The sequence below is a fragment of the Benincasa hispida genome, chromosome 12 (assembly GCF_027475165.1).
Source record: "Benincasa hispida cultivar pf3 chromosome 12, pf3_genome.v1.1, whole genome shotgun sequence".
In the NCBI taxonomy this organism is placed as follows: domain Eukaryota; kingdom Viridiplantae; phylum Streptophyta; class Magnoliopsida; order Cucurbitales; family Cucurbitaceae; genus Benincasa; species Benincasa hispida.
Window position 1 is genome coordinate 23,074,812 of NC_143489.1, and position 14,963 is coordinate 23,089,774.

The 14,963-nt window shown below is 34.5% G+C and overlaps 3 protein-coding genes across 12 annotated transcripts; 2 read left to right on the forward strand and 1 right to left on the reverse strand.

Annotated features, from left to right (window-relative positions):
• The first annotated feature begins 1,443 nt into the window (after positions 1-1,443).
• Positions 1,444-6,914, forward strand: LOC120067893 (uncharacterized). 7 transcript variants are annotated; one of them, XR_016525202.1, is made up of 9 exons: positions 1,556-1,985; positions 2,400-3,610; positions 3,702-3,792; positions 3,879-4,036; positions 4,127-4,178; positions 4,774-4,856; positions 4,982-5,075; positions 5,320-6,159; positions 6,323-6,914. XR_016525202.1 is itself a non-coding variant. In XM_090308008.1 (8 exons), exons 2-8 carry the CDS (start codon positions 2,489-2,491, stop codon positions 5,850-5,852), a joined length of 2,133 nt encoding a protein of 710 aa, XP_090164134.1. In that variant the 5' UTR covers positions 1,538-1,985; positions 2,400-2,488; the 3' UTR covers positions 5,853-6,914. The 7 variants fall into 7 exon arrangements, 3 of the variants coding, with proteins under 3 accessions (XP_038875438.1, XP_090164134.1, XP_090164133.1); XR_016525200.1 differs by having other exon boundaries at positions 1,623-1,985; positions 2,244-3,610; XR_016525201.1 differs by having other exon boundaries at positions 1,829-1,985; positions 2,239-3,610.
• A 146-nt stretch (positions 6,915-7,060) lies between these two features.
• On the reverse strand, positions 7,061-9,161 carry LOC120067894 (uncharacterized). 4 transcript variants are annotated; one of them, XM_039019511.2, is made up of 3 exons: positions 9,021-9,161; positions 8,465-8,793; positions 7,061-7,313 (listed from the first exon to the last, which is right to left on the reverse strand). In XM_039019511.2, the coding sequence occupies exons 1-2, from the start codon at positions 9,107-9,109 to the stop codon at positions 8,490-8,492; spliced, it is 393 nt and encodes a 130-aa protein (XP_038875439.2). In that variant the 5' UTR covers positions 9,110-9,161; the 3' UTR covers positions 7,061-7,313; positions 8,465-8,489. The 4 variants fall into 4 exon arrangements, with proteins under 4 accessions (XP_038875439.2, XP_038875440.2, XP_038875441.2 ...); XM_039019512.2 differs by having other exon boundaries at positions 7,061-7,308; positions 9,021-9,156; XM_039019513.2 differs by having other exon boundaries at positions 8,449-8,793; positions 9,021-9,156.
• Positions 9,162-11,979: 2,818 nt separating this feature from the next.
• LOC120092756 (O-Glycosyl hydrolases family 17 protein) lies at positions 11,980-14,209 on the forward strand. The gene is made up of 4 exons (XM_039050943.2): positions 11,980-12,231; positions 12,334-13,313; positions 13,411-13,747; positions 13,898-14,209. Exons 1-4 carry the CDS (start codon positions 12,048-12,050, stop codon positions 13,921-13,923), a joined length of 1,527 nt encoding a protein of 508 aa, XP_038906871.1. The 5' UTR covers positions 11,980-12,047; the 3' UTR covers positions 13,924-14,209.
• The last annotated feature ends 754 nt before the right edge of the window (positions 14,210-14,963 follow it).

Genomic DNA, 14,963 nt, shown 5'->3' on the forward strand with positions numbered 1-14,963 from the left:
AAAAGGAAAAAAATTCTTATTTATTGAAGGATGAGGAGGGAAAAAATTTAGAAACCAAACATAATTAGTTCAATATTTGACTTCATAGTTTGGTTCTCACTTAATCAAAATCCAAATAGGTACAAAATAGAAGTTGTGAGGGAAAAATATATTATAAATTTGACCAATTTTTAAAATATAAGGGTCCATATATATATATATATATATTGAGTTAAGGGTCCAAATTAAGCATTGGTCAAACTTGAGGACCATAGTGTAACATAAAAGCCATATTTATTTGGGTGAATATATTCATCTTTTTTTCTTTTATTTTTGTTGGAATTCAAAGGTCAAAAGTCTTAGGTGTTGACTCAATCATCAAATGGGAAGCTACAATTTTGGCAACCTACTCCCACTTTGCAATTTTGAGAACACAAGGAAGCTAAAATCTTTCCCAATTTTTCTTAATCAAATCCAACAAGATTTTGCAATGCCTTTTTATGATACTAATTTAAATGATTTGTATTTGAATTTTTTTACCCTTGCACTTATTCTAATGAAATCTTACCCATTTAATGGAGACATTCAATAATTATTTCCATTAGGTTCATGATTCAAGCAATTGGATTGTACATGCAAGAAAAATTTACTATATGAAAATACAAGACCAAATTCAATGTAGAAATACACCAAATTGAGAATTTTTTTTAAGAATGAAAAGTTATCACATTTCAAATAGTAATAATAATAATAAATAAAGAAAAAAAGAAAAAAGAAAAAAGTGTAATATTCACCATCTACTTGGTCCTAGTAGAATAACCTTGCTTAGTATAAAACAAATGGTTGAAATTATATTCTATTTGACTAAATTAATTATGAACGGTATCATTTATTCCAAAAGTAATTCTAAATTTTTAAAAAATTGGTATATTATGATTCCGTTTAAAATTTCATATGAAAATTGGGACTTAAAATGTTATGGTATTGATTTAAGACGGATTCAAAATTTTGTTATATATAACTACCACAAATTTTATTTTATTTTTTTCATTTGAAATTTTTAAATTTTTTAATTTAGTGTCAAAGAGTAATATTGTAATTTATGAAAGATTAAAAATACTCGAAATGAGTGATTTTGAATTTAAGTGCTAATTTTTTTTTCAAACTATTTGGAGGTTAAGAAATGAAATCCATCCATAATTTTTCTTTTATTTGGATAAATTTGAAATTGAAAATATTGAAAGAAAACAAAAACCAATTTAAGATGTACATTATGAACATGAAACTAATTATGTAAAGAATTATTTTGATATGGGAATATGTGCGGAAAATATGAATGACTTAAATTGTGAAGAAGACATTACAAAGTAGTAATTCATTGATGAAAAAAGATATATTGATTTTAGAATTGGAGAATCATTAAAGTGGAATAATGGGAATACTGTGTTGTGGGTCGTGAAATTTGATAATAGAAAATTTGTATTCCACAAATTAATTCAATAGAAAAAAAAAAGTAAAAAAGAAAACTTTAATCACGCAAGTTTTTTTTAGAGAGAGAAGAGAACACAAACATACCAAGTCTTGGAATCTCGTTTCGCGGTCCATCAAACCACGAATAACGAGGAACTAATTTTTTCTTTCCTGTTTTAACCCTCCTCCTTCTCCTTCTTCTTCTTCCTATTTTGTTCTTCTTCTTCTTCTTTTTAATAATAAAAAAATCTTTTTTTTTTCTCTTTCTTTTTCTTTTGTTGTTGTTGTTTTGTTTGTGATTTGTGTTGGGTTTTTGTTGATAATACACATAATTCCCTATTTTATAATTAGTGTTCCTTTCTTGTACTGCTCCTTCTCTGCTATGGAGAGAGAGAGAGATTAGAAAGAGAGAGTCCAAAAAGAGCTCCAAATTTCCATGGATGCTTCGATCTTCTCCCTCCTCACTTTCAAACAGATCTCATTCTCATAGAAAAAACCCAATTCCCCATTCCCCATTCCCCAATCCTCATCCCCATGTAAGAAACTTTTCCTTTTTCTCTAATTAAACAAACCCCTTTACTTCATTTTCTTTTATAATTTTCTTCCCTTTTTCTTTCTTTCTCCATTCTCATTTCTCTCACGTGTTTTCCTCTCATCTTCGATTTTTCGTTTATGGGTATTTCAGTTTAGTGTGCTATTGACTCATTCATGCCTGCTTTTTCTTTCTCTACTTCGTAATTCCATTGCTTGAACAATTTCTCATCGTTTCTTTTTGTTGCTGTTTGCTAGACCAGGTTCAATGGGTTTCGCTTGGGATCCACCCCTTTTTATTTTTGGGTTTACTGCAATCATTGTCATTCTTAATTTAATTTATTAAGTTTTCTTCTTCCTTTTTTTTTTTCGTTAAGACTGATCTGGGGTTTCCCCCTTTTTTTTGGATTCTTGTGTAGTGGGTGTTCGTTTTTTTTTCCTCACATTTTCTTCCCGCATATAATGCCGCGTTCTTGAGGCGATTTCATGGGTTGAACTGTGAGGAACAATGGGTAGCGTTAGCGGAGATGAAGAATCCCCATTTTTTGATGCCCAAGAGATCGATGCTCCTTCGATATCTGAACCCAATTGCGATCGTATTGAGGCGGCGGCCTTTGATTCTCATCCCAGATTCAACAATTGGGTCGATGGGAGTTTGGTTTATGATGTATGGAATCGAAGCCCCAAGAGTGTTCATGAACGTCGGAGGAAGTTTTTGAAATGGATGGGGATGGGATTAGATCGAACTCCTCCATATCATGTCAATTCTCTGTCTCTCTGCAGTGATTGGAGAGAAGGGGATGTATCCTCTGATTTTGAAGATGTGTTTTGCTCAGGAAGATCTTCTATGTCATGTTGGTCTACTGATGATATTGAACTTTCAGAGGTGACTTCAACCAATACCATTCTGTATAGGGATGATGGGATTAAGGGAGAATGTGGCAGGAAAAATGGGGATCTTAAACCCTCTGTTCGGTTTGCTATGCCTGCAGAGCTTGAGGAGACTTCTAGTTCCTCACCAACTTTCCAACAACTGATGGAAATGGAGGCTGAGAGAGCAAACATTCCATTGCATTCAGCACGAAGAGTCAACAAACGTTGGCTTAAGAAATTGCGATCGGCAGCCTGCATTTTTGATAAGCATGGTAAGTCAACAAGATTGGTAGTTGATGATGATTCGGCTGCAGGGTCGAGAGTTCGGAGGGTGAAAGTTCGCCATTGCAAGAAGCATTTGAAGGAACTATCAGCCCTGTATATGGGACAAGATATCAAGGCACATGAAGGTGCTATTTTGACAATGAAGTTTAGTCCTAATGGACAGTATCTTGCTACTGGTGGTGATGATGGGATTGTTAAATTGTGGCAAGTGATTGAAGATGAGAGATCTAACGAATCTGACATCCCTGAAATTGATCCATCCTGCATTTACTTCACGGTGAATCGTCTCTCCGAGTTAAAACCCCTGCTTGTGGAGAAAGAGAAGATGGCTAACTCAATGACCTTGAGGAAAACATCGGAATCAGCTTGTATAATTTTTCCACCTAAAATCTTCAGGATATTGGAGACACCACTGCACGAGTTCCATGGACATTCTGGCGATATTTTGGATCTCTCTTGGTCAAAAAACAATGTAAGTAGTAATGCTATGAATTTTTCTAGAAACTAAATCATGTTTGTGCATTGGTAATCATGTTAAACTTGTATTGTTTCCTCATATGCAGTATCTTCTGTCATCATCAATTGATAAGACTGTCCGACTTTGGCGATTGGGATCTGATGATTGTCTCAGAGTTTTTTCACATAGTAATTATGGTGAGTTTGTAATTCCTTTCTTTTCATTGAGTGACAAAAATTATTTACAAACTATTAACATGCAGCTCTAACTGTTCCTTTTGCAGTTACTTGTGTTCATTTTAATCCCATGGATGAAAATTACTTTATCAGTGGTTCAATAGATGGAAAGATCCGCATTTGGGGAGTTCCTTCTTGTCAAGTTGTTGACTGGATTGACATTAGGGAAATTGTCACTGCAGTGTCTTATCATCCTGATGGACGGGTGTGTGCTTGTTCGACTCTTTCATCATGTAGAAGTAGAAATTAGAAAATTTGCTTAGACGTTAATGGTATTTTCAATCTTATAATGTAGGGAGGAATTGTTGGCTCCATTAATGGTACTTGCCGCTTCTTTAAAGTAATAGGTACGTTTGTTATATTCATTTGCTTCCCATTCCCAGGCTTTTCTTCTGTCCTCGGATTTGCTCCCAATATATTCTGATAATGAACCATTGGTCTATTTTCCTGCTGAATCTTTATGTGTATGTGCGATAATGAATAATGTGAAATGATATGAGCTGCATGCGTTAACTTCTGTGAAATTTACCCCGTAGTCCATACACTATGCTGCTTATTAAATAATTCTGACGTGAAGAACTGATATAGTGATATCTATAAAAGGATAATCCTTTGACACTAAAGTTTATGTAGTAGGATGATGGGATTTCTTTTTGGGCATCAATAAACCATTGTCTGAAAGTTTGCATGGAAATAAACAAATATACCTATATATCTGCTTCAATGTGTAGCTTTGGTGTGAAGTTGTTATCATCTTAGAGAAGTGGCAAGATTTTATGCATAAAAGTGATTTGCAAGACGAGAATATTCATCATCATAGACAACGCTGTGGTTTTTGCTTTGGTACAAATGAATTCGGGAGTGCAATACTATAAATTCGTGACATTATGTTGATCTTGTAGAAAGATTGTCTGAACCGATCACTTGATTTGTTTTGGTTAGGTGACAGTAACCTGGAATTAGACGGTGAAATATGTTTGTCCAGTAAGAAGAAGTCACCCAGTAAAAAGATAACGGGGTTTCAGGTAATTCCTTCAACTAATATTCTTATTCACATTTAGCTGTTATGTTATGTTTTATTTTCTTGTCCTGCTTGTTTAGGATGCTAATGTTTTCGGTGTGTTCTTATTTTCTTTTCCTTTGGCCACAGTATTCTGCAGAAGATTCAAGCAGAATAATGGTGAGCTCCGCTGATTCTCGAATCCGGATTATTCAAGGGCTTAATGTGATTCAGAAGTACAAGGGTATGCACCTGTCTATCCTTGTTTGTTGTTGATATCTTCATTATATCAAGTATCGACAGCATGGTTAGTACTGGTTGGGAGGTTTTACCGCATTGTGTGTGATCGGTGTGATGTGATTTGATGTGTACAGTCAGCTTGATTGGTTGTTTCGATTATGAAGATTTGCTTTTAAACCAAATGGTGTTGTTCGTCATATCCTGTCTTCCATGTGCGCTCATAAGCAAGTTTCGTCCTTTCTGTTCAGGGCCATGTAATATCGGAAACCAGATGTCTGCATCATTTACCTCAGATGGGAAACATATTATCTCGGCTAGTGGGGATTCTAATGTGTATGTATGGAACTGCAGTTATAAGAACGAGGCTGTTCTTTCCCCATTGAAAAAGATCAAGTCGTATGAATATTTCTCTTCTAATGCTTCCATTGCGGTACCATGGTGTGGTCTGAGATCTAACACAGAGGTTGATGGAAGACACTTTCCTGGCATGCAAAGGAATTTGTCTGACACTTTCCCGCTTCCATCACCTGCATTTTTCTCTTTGAGCCAAGAGTTATTAGAATCCTTCCCCAAGGGATCCGCAACTTGGCCCGAGGAGAAGCTCCCAACTTCAAGCCTACTAACGAGACCATCTATGATGCATAAATCTCGGTATAAGTTTCTGAAATTGTCTTGCCAAAATACATCAAGCTCTCATGCATGGGGTCTTGTCATCGTGACTGCAGGATGGGATGGACGGATCAGGTCGTTTCACAATTACGGTTTGCCTGTACCTGTCTGAAATTTCAGGTTTTTTCAAAAACATGAAGTGATTTCTTCATATTTTGGTGCCTCACATGTTAGTGCCTCCTGGCTGAGTAAAAGCTACGATGGAAGCCTGATCTCATTTTAGATGATCAACTAATGTTATCACCAGCTGCAATAAAACATAATCATATGTGCTGATAGATGATACGTTACCATTTTTGGAATTTCCTCGAGCATCTATATAGATTTTTCTGATACTCTAGGGTCAGTTTATGGAAATGACAATTGATGGAAGAAGCTTCTCTGTAGAGGAAACGACTTCGAATCAGCTAGTGGCCAAGGTTAGCTTACCTGGATCCTCTTGTCAATCATCCTCTAGGCAGTTTAATCATAGACTTAGTAATGTTCTGACGAGTATTTGCTGCTGGCCAGTAACAAACATGTGAAGTCATTCATGTATTGGGGGAAATAACACTGATACGAGACGTTGTCTCGACGATGCAGGTTACTGCAGGGCTTGGAGGACCTCTTACCTCTTGCCTTTTCTGCTCGAACGTGGTCATGGAAATCAAGATTGGTGGTCTGAATTCACTGAAGGAGAATTGATATATGCCATTACATCTTGTGGGCCATTTTTGATTGATTTGATATTTTGACCATTTCTACTTCTGCTTCGTATCAAGATGACGAGAGACATGAGGATTTGAGCGTGGGGCAAACATAGTCAGTCATTTTCATCTGATGAGACTTTACCTGCCAGGCTGGTCTTTGAAATGAAAGAGGAGGAAAAAAAAAGTTTTTTTGTTTGCTTCTTGCTGCATGTTTGCTGTATCATTACACACTAACACAAGTCTGCAGCGACCCTTTTGCTAACAGAGATTATAGGTTGTATTATTCTTACTTATTTCATTCAACATCATCTTTAGGTCAGGTGTTATGAGCTTAAGCTAAGCTATGTAGCATCCTTCGAGTTCCATCTGTTGTAAATACAAGCTCTCTGTGCAGGAGGCTTATGCTTTTCTTTTTCCCCCTTCTCTTGTAAAAGATGTTCTATAGAAGCCACCATAGAATTGAAAGTTTAAACAGATTGAGAACATTTGAAGTTTATAACTCATCTCTCTTCCCCATCTTGTAATGGTAGTGAAGCAAATATAACACCAACAAATTCTTAGAATTTACCATTTCAAACTTGTTAAGACTTTGATGTTGATGATTGGATTGTGACTGAAAGGGATTTGATCATATTCAAATGATTTATGCATTTACTTTTAAGAAACAGTTGATTACAAGATATATATAAAAATAGAAAAAGATCTGCTCTTGGCTTCTCTCTATGTGTGAATATAATCCAAATATTCTTTTACATTGAATGTGGTATTAAAATAGTGAATTAACAGGTGCTTATTTGCAGTTTCCTTGTTCCCCTCTGCCTTCTTCTGCCATTTCTGTTAAAGCTCTCTCTGCTACCATCAAGCTGTGTGGCCATGTTCCTGCACTGAATCAGAAGGCAAATGATTGGAATCAATTAGCTGTAATGACAAAAAGAAAAAACTAATGCCTTTGAGATCTAAATTCCAAATCCCAAGAAGCAGACAAAGAAACATGTAACATCTTCCATTCTTCTCTCATTTTTGTTTTTAAATTCATAAAGAACAAACTTCACTCATGTTTGTTTAAATATTGATATCTTGTTTATTCTGCTTTGGAGTTTGGAGAAGGAGATCCATATCTCTCCTCTCTTTCTCTCTCATCAAATATTATATTGCAATAGCTTTGTGTTTTCAGACATAAAATAACAATTGATGAGGTGTTTTGTGTCTGAAATCCATGAAATAAATGACAAAACAGTACGAATGTTGTCTTTCCAACTGCCTCTAATCATATTTCAGAATATGTTAGCCAACTCCTAGACAACCCATATCATTAACTGCATTAGACTCATGAACAAGCAATCAAGAACAAGAAAAAGCTCAGAAATTAATAAGCACAATTCACAAGTACATGCTTTCGAATTTTCAAAAGCAAAAAATGGCAGAAAGAAAGAAAAGCTCAGCTCAGATCTGCATCTGCACAATTTCAATAGAAAAAAGAAATGAAATATTCCTTTTACTAGATCTCACCACACCACCAAGCGGAAACTCAGGGAAATGGTGGGTGACCTTTTGATACCATCCAATGGTCAGCATTAGCAACACCATATCCATCTTAATCCCAATTCAATTTGGGTCATCGGTATAAGAATTTTGCACAAACGACGGCAGAAAATCATGCAGTTCCAAGAAAGCAAAGATCAAAACCACATAGACTTAGCGATCAGAGACCTAATTTTGAATGAATCAATCTCAAATACTGATCAGAAACCAACATGAACCAGAGGATCACAACTTGTTTCCGGTTAATTTTTATTATAACATTCCATTTGTAATTCACAGAAAAGAAGGATAGATATCAACAAACGAAGAAAACTGATGGAACAGAAAAATCCTCAATCCCAGAGCAAGGGAAAGGGATAGGGAAAGGAAAAGGAACGCATAGAACAAAGAAGAAGATCTTTTTTAAAAAAAGAAAATTTTAAAAAAAAAAAAAAGCCGAAAAAAACATTCCGATCCCGCAACAAATCTGAAGAAAACCTAATTTAGAAAGGACCTCAGATCCAGGGAGAGAGCGGCGGTCAGACAGGGAGATTGGCGACATCATTGACCGGAGGAGGAAGCGGTTCGAAGCTGCGAATGACGACGGAGGAAGAAGTGGAGGTGCAGTACATGAGAGGTCGATCATGAGCCTCTTCAGGATCTTCATGGTCGTCGGAGGTGGAGAGATTGATACAGGAACATCGCTCAAGAGAGGCGAAGAAGGCGGAGGCGACGCTGGTTCCGACCCATGAGGCCACTCCGTTGAGCTTCTCGTAGGATAAACAGGTGCTCTGATTCTCCATGGCTATGGCGGATTTCTTCTTCTTGCCTGCCTTGGATCTTCTGTGGAAACACACACAAAATCAGCGAAGACACTGGGAAGAAGGGTCAAACGGGAAGACAATTTTTGGGTAATTCCCTCTTTTTCTTTTTTGTTTCAATTTCTTCATTTTTCAATTTCTATTATTAGATTACGATGACCAATTCAAAACTTCATCTCACAAAACTAAACCTTTTTTTTTTTAAAAAAAAAAAATAATAATAATTAAAGCAAAATTAGTAAACCCAACATTTTCTCATTCTTCATTTCATCCAAAGCCTCCCCATTTTCCTTTTTCATATTCTCTCTTTTTTTATATATATGATTTATTTCTCCCATTTTTAACTTTGGTTCTAAGTCTCTTCTTCTTTAAACTTTGTTTGTTTACCTATTTGACAACACAAAGTTTTTTTTTTCTTGAATATAAATTAACCTCCTCTAGATGGTAAATGAAAGGGATGTGATTTGCCGAATGGAAGAAAAACCATTCTCTTTACAGAATATTTCAACTGATATATAGATGTGTTAGAGACCAAAAAAATTATTAATTATTAACTTAAAATTTTAAATGGATAAAACTCTCGAAGTTTTGAAATATAAATTGAATATTTTTCCTAATTTGTATGTTGAAAGGCAATGTTTGGTTTTTACCAAACATCAAAAAAGACCACACTTAATTAAAACAAAAGAACTGCTTAGTGAGCTATTTTGGTGACAAAAACAATTATTGTACAAATGCAATTTGATCCCCTTACCTCCCTCATCTTTTCTATGTATATTTTGTCTTCCTCCTCTTCACCTCGTTCTTAAATTTATTCAAAACACTTTTAATAGTACTACTACGTCTATACTGCATATAAAAAGGCTATAAAAGGAGAGTCTTTACATCTCCATTTTTTCTTACAATGTTTCATAACTATAACTTTGTGATTTGTTATAACTATTCAGATTGTGGTTACACTCGAAGTGGTGTATTCTTTTAGTATAGCTATGACCTAGACCATGAATATGAAACATCACGATCTAATAGTAGAAACGTGTTTGAACAAAAAATCTTGTTCTTTCATCATTACAACTATTTTGGTTGAAGAAGTATTCGTGTATGTTTGTGATGTAGATCATAGATATGAAAAAATCACAATCTAATGATGGAGCTATATTTGAATGAACATCCTTTGTCAGCTTACAACTATTGAGGTTGAAATAGTAAATCTTATGAGTATGATTTAGACCATTCATATGAAACATTAATATCTAATAGTAGAGATATGTTCTAAACTACTTTCATTGCAAAAAGGTTAGTTAAATCTCTAGAGTTTAGAGTTTGGTTTGGGTTAGGGAATTAGGGTTAGTGCCATTTTGGGCTCCCTTTATTGGGCAAAAGCAAAAGTGGGGTTGCTCCCATTTACTTTCAACAACTCTGGTTAATTGGTATTGGATTGGATGATGGCTCAATCTAAACTCTTAGACAACCATTGTTCTTCTTTGTACAACAAAAATTATAAAAATAGCAAATAACACCAACCTCTTTTAAAAAATAACAAAATTTAAGATTAAATTACAATTTTAGTCCCTAAACTTTTATATTTATGTCTATTTGATTCTTAAACGTTTAAAAATATCTAATAGGTCTCTAAACTTTCAATTTTGTGTTATATATGTCCTTAAACTTTAAAAAGTATCCAACTGATTCTTAAATTTTCAATTTTATGTTCATTAAGTCTCTAGACTTTAAAAAGTGGTCAATGTATCATTTAATCTTTTTTTTTCTTTTAAATAAGAAACAATTTCATTGATAGATCCTTAAGTCTTTAATTTTGTGTTTCTTGTATCTCTAAAATTGAGAAATTTATTAGATAAAAAATTTAAAGCGTAGATACTTATTAAATACAAAAAATAAAGTTAGACATTTTTATTAATAGTTTATGGACCAAATAAATATAAATATAAAAGTTCGGAGACTAAACTTATTGTAATAAAAATCATAACCATACTATTCATTAATGAATTTGGCAGCACTTGTTTGATAGGTTCCTTCTCCAGAATGACAAGAAAAGACTATTTCCTTTGCTTGAAGGAAAAGGCAAGATTAATTATATTTAGGGAAATATTTGGTATAAAAGCATCACATCTTGGATAATCACCCAATATTTTAAAACACCCTACTATTAACCATTTAAACTTGATCGAGCCAAAACTATGTGTCACATGAATAAAATATCAGGAGATTTTTAAAAATAGAAAAATAAGAAAAATTATCTACATAAAATAGTAAAAATTTAATATTCTTTTATAAAAGTAGATAGAGACTAATAAAAACCTATCCGTAATAAAAATTGTGATATTACGTGATAGATGCTTATGAAAGTCTATCAATATATATTTTTTACTATTTCAGTAAATAATTTGACATTTTTTAAAAATTTCTCTAAAATATTCCTTTAGATTAAAATGAGCTCTTATAACATTTTATAGTTTAAAATTTTATTGTATTATATTTATAATTAGGTCAATTGTATGGATAGATACATAAACCACATTTAATTTAGATTTTATGGAACCCCTCATTTTCGCTGGCTCCCTATTTCATCATGGTTTGTTTAATAATTTAAAAAAAAATTACAAATTTAATAATTAAACAGTTAAATTTGTAGGTCTAAATTTTAAAATGTTAATTTTGTATCTAGTAGGTCTTCTAACCTTTAAAATGTTAAATATTTCTTAAAAAAAAAAAATCAATTATGTCTCATATCTCTCTAACATATAATAATAATAATAATAATAATAATAATAATAATAAAACTAATTAATAGATATAAATTTGATTTTTGTTTGCCTATGAAAATTTAAAAAAATATTGAATAGATCAATCATCATTTGTCAAAATTTGAAATTTTGAAGATTTATTGATACATAATTGAAAAGTTCAAGAATAGAAGATAAAATTCAAACATTATATTTTATAATTACCATTTAACTAAGACTAAATATTAAAAATATATTGCTATATTTTACATCTTCACTTTCATTACTACTCAAACTATAGGCCATGTTTGAAATATCTGAAGATGACATATTCATAGAGAAATCTTGAGAAACAAACAAGATTTTTCATCATTTAGAACTAAAAGGTGAATAGAAAAATAAAAACAAATTGATAGAAAACAAATTCAAAAGCAAAAAGGAGGGAAAAGACAAATAAAGCACTCAGAAGTACAAGCTTGAAGTGCATTACCAAGAACATAAGCTTCTCCCAATCCTAAAGCAAAGCATCTGAATGTTACTTCTTCAGCAATGGCCAATCCCACCCCCAATCACACTTCTCACTCTGTTCTACCATCTTCATCACATCACACCCCCTCCCATGGCTTCCCCTTTCACTCCCTCACACCTTCTCTTTGTTCACATTTCCACTGTGTCCACTTTCCTCCTCCTTCTCCCTACACTCATCCAAATCCAAGGTAATTACTTCATTCATCAATGGCAGACATTTTAGTCATCTGCTTTTCTTCTCACTTTCTTCTCAATTATCACAGTTTTTTTTTTAATTTACCTTTCTTCAGGAGCCAAAGATGGATCGATCGGAGTCAATTACGGTACGTTGGCTGATAATCTCCCTCCGCCGTCTAAAGTTGCAGCATTCCTCTTGGATTCCACAATTATCGATCGCGTCAGACTCTTCGATGCGAATCCCGACATCTTACGAGCTTTTGCTCATACGGGCATTTCAGTATCCATTACAATCCCTAACGATCAAATCCCCCGCTTAGCGAAGCCGAACTTCGCTGAAGAATGGATCAAATTCAACATCGAACCCTACATCCCTGCCACCAACATCATCCGCGTTCTAGTCGGCAATGAAGTCTTATCCACCGCCAACAAATTGCTCATCGCGAACCTTGTTCCAGCAATGCAAAGCCTCCATACAGCCCTCACCGAAGCCTCCTTGGACCGCAGGATTCAAATCTCGACGCCGCACTCTCTCGGCATTTTGTCGAACTCGAGCCCGCCGTCCACTGGAAGATTCCGGCAAGGCTACGACACGCACGTCATGAAACCGATGCTGAGCTTCTTGAGAGAAACAAACTCGCCGTTAATGGTGAATCCATATCCATTCTTCGCCTGCACCGCTGAAAACCTAGATTACGCGCTCTTCCGGCCCAACCCCGGTGTGTTTGATTCAGATTCAGGGATTTTATACACCAACATGTTGGACGCTCAATTGGACGCGGTTTATTCCGCCATGAAAAGTTTGGGCTTTTCGGATCTGGACATTGTTATTGCCGAAACGGGCTGGCCCTCGAAGGGTGACCAGGCCCAAATTGGTGTCGGCCCAAAAGAAGCTGCCGATTACAACGGGAATCTCATGCGACATGTGGTATCAGGCAAAGGGACGCCGCTGATGCCGAACCGGACTTTCGAGACGTACATTTTCGCTCTATTCAATGAGGATCTCAAACCCGGTCCAGTTGGTGAGAGGAACTTTGGACTTTTCGAACCGGACCTCAGCCCGGTTTATGAGATTGGGATTCTCCGGCCTACGGTAGCTGCCACAGCCCGAACCCACCCTAAAACCTTTTTGATAATCATGATCGTTACAATGTTGGTTGATTGGTTTGTTGTCGACTTGGATCTAACAGGCTCAGTCCTCTACTCCGAAAGCCCATCAAGGCCCAATTGAAGGCTCAGTATCCACACCAAGAAGCCCAAGCCCAAGCCCAAGCCCAGTGAGTGAAGGTAAAAGGTGGTGTCTACCCAAAACTGGGGCCGACTCGGAGGCCTTGCAAAGAAACATAGATTATGTTTGTGGGTTGGGCTTGGATTGTGGGCCGATTCAAGAAAATGGGCCGTGTTTTGCTCCTAATACGGTCCGAGCCCATGCTGCTTACGTCATGAACGCCTACTTTCAAGCCACGGAAGGGAATGATTCTGATTGCGACTTTGACCAAACGGGCGCCCTAACCACGGTGGATCCAAGTAAGTAATAATTGATTTTTTTTTTTAATTTTTTTTTTTTAAAAAAAACTATAATTTTGTGTGGACATAATCAATCAAACTTCCTTGAGTAATTTAATCATTTTATAAAAGTATTTTATTTAGCTATTTTATTTTGGTATAATTTTTCAGGTTATGGGAAGTGCAAATATTGGTAAAATGGGAGATATGGAGAGAGACCAATCACCTATATTGCCATTTTCTTATTACTTATAATTTTGTTTGTTTATTTGATGTTATTTACTTAAGCAGCTGAAGAGAGGATGGGCAGTGAAGGCAAAGATAGACCGTTGATTTTTTTTCCCCTTAGCTGGTTGAATTTTAGCTCATTAGATAATTTCCTGTAGAAAAACCAAAATATGTGGCCAAACTAAGTTGCCATATTTATAAATTTGTCACACGAACCCAAAAAAAAAATGGAATATGACAATTTTATTCTTCATATATTACTCATCTACTATTATATAATTGATATATCGAATGTAAAAAAAAAAAAAAATTAATCCTTAAACCATTTTTTTTTTGTCACTAATAAAGTATATGAGTAATATACTTTTGCGACATTGATGCATGTGTTCTTACATTTAAATTGTTTTTGCAAAGTAGTCTGACAAATTTTTTATTATTTAAGTCAAATATGTTACTATTGCAAAAGTATATTTATTAAAATTGAGGTATTATCTTTTTTTTTTTTTTTTTTAAGCAATACTATACTTCTATTTGTTTCCTTCACAATCTATTCATTTTGCCTAATTTTGGGGGAAACATTCTATTTATAGGTCAACAAAGAGATATGTATAATTTTAAAAATAAACATATTTAATAATCGTTGAATAAGAATTTTGGATCAATTACAAATGGTCATCATTTCTTGAATTAATGGTATGACAAAATATTTGAATTTGAGGCTAATTACAAGTTGATATATGTCCCATATTAAAATTGTAGACAAGAAATCGACAGATCTAAATAATATCACATGTATTCGTTATGGCTCTTGAATTCAATAATGTGACTTGTTCTAATTGGGACATCATATTTGGGTTCATGTTCAAATAGGCTATTTTGGCGTAAAGATCAACAAATCTTAAAGTCCATTTGATTGGATTAAAGGGTAATCTAAGCCTAGACCCACTCTACCTCAGGGAAGAATTTATAATAAAGGAGTCATCTTTCACTTAAAAGGTTCCAAAATTTA

Excerpts from the sequence above, each read along its gene's own strand:
- LOC120067893 (XM_039019510.2), top strand. The coding sequence starts at position 2,489 with ATGGGTAGCGTTAGCGGAGATGAAGAATCCCCATTTTTTGATGCCCAA. Across the intron at positions 4,037-4,126 it reads CTTATCATCCTGATGGACGG|GGAGGAATTGTTGGCTCCAT; the intron begins GTGTGTGCTTGT and ends CTTATAATGTAG. Across the intron at positions 5,076-5,319 it reads TGTGATTCAGAAGTACAAGG|GGCCATGTAATATCGGAAAC; the intron begins GTATGCACCTGT and ends CTTTCTGTTCAG.
- LOC120067894 (XM_039019511.2), bottom strand. The coding sequence starts at position 9,109 with ATGGGAGAAATAAATCATATATATAAAAAAAGAGAGAATATGAAAAAG. Across the intron at positions 8,794-9,020 it reads GAAATGAAGAATGAGAAAAT|AAGATCCAAGGCAGGCAAGA; the intron begins GTTGGGTTTACT and ends GTGTTTCCACAG.
- LOC120092756 (XM_039050943.2), top strand. The coding sequence starts at position 12,048 with ATGTTACTTCTTCAGCAATGGCCAATCCCACCCCCAATCACACTTCTC. Across the intron at positions 13,314-13,410 it reads TTGGGATTCTCCGGCCTACG|GCTCAGTCCTCTACTCCGAA; the intron begins GTAGCTGCCACA and ends TGGATCTAACAG. Across the intron at positions 13,748-13,897 it reads CCTAACCACGGTGGATCCAA|GTTATGGGAAGTGCAAATAT; the intron begins GTAAGTAATAAT and ends ATAATTTTTCAG.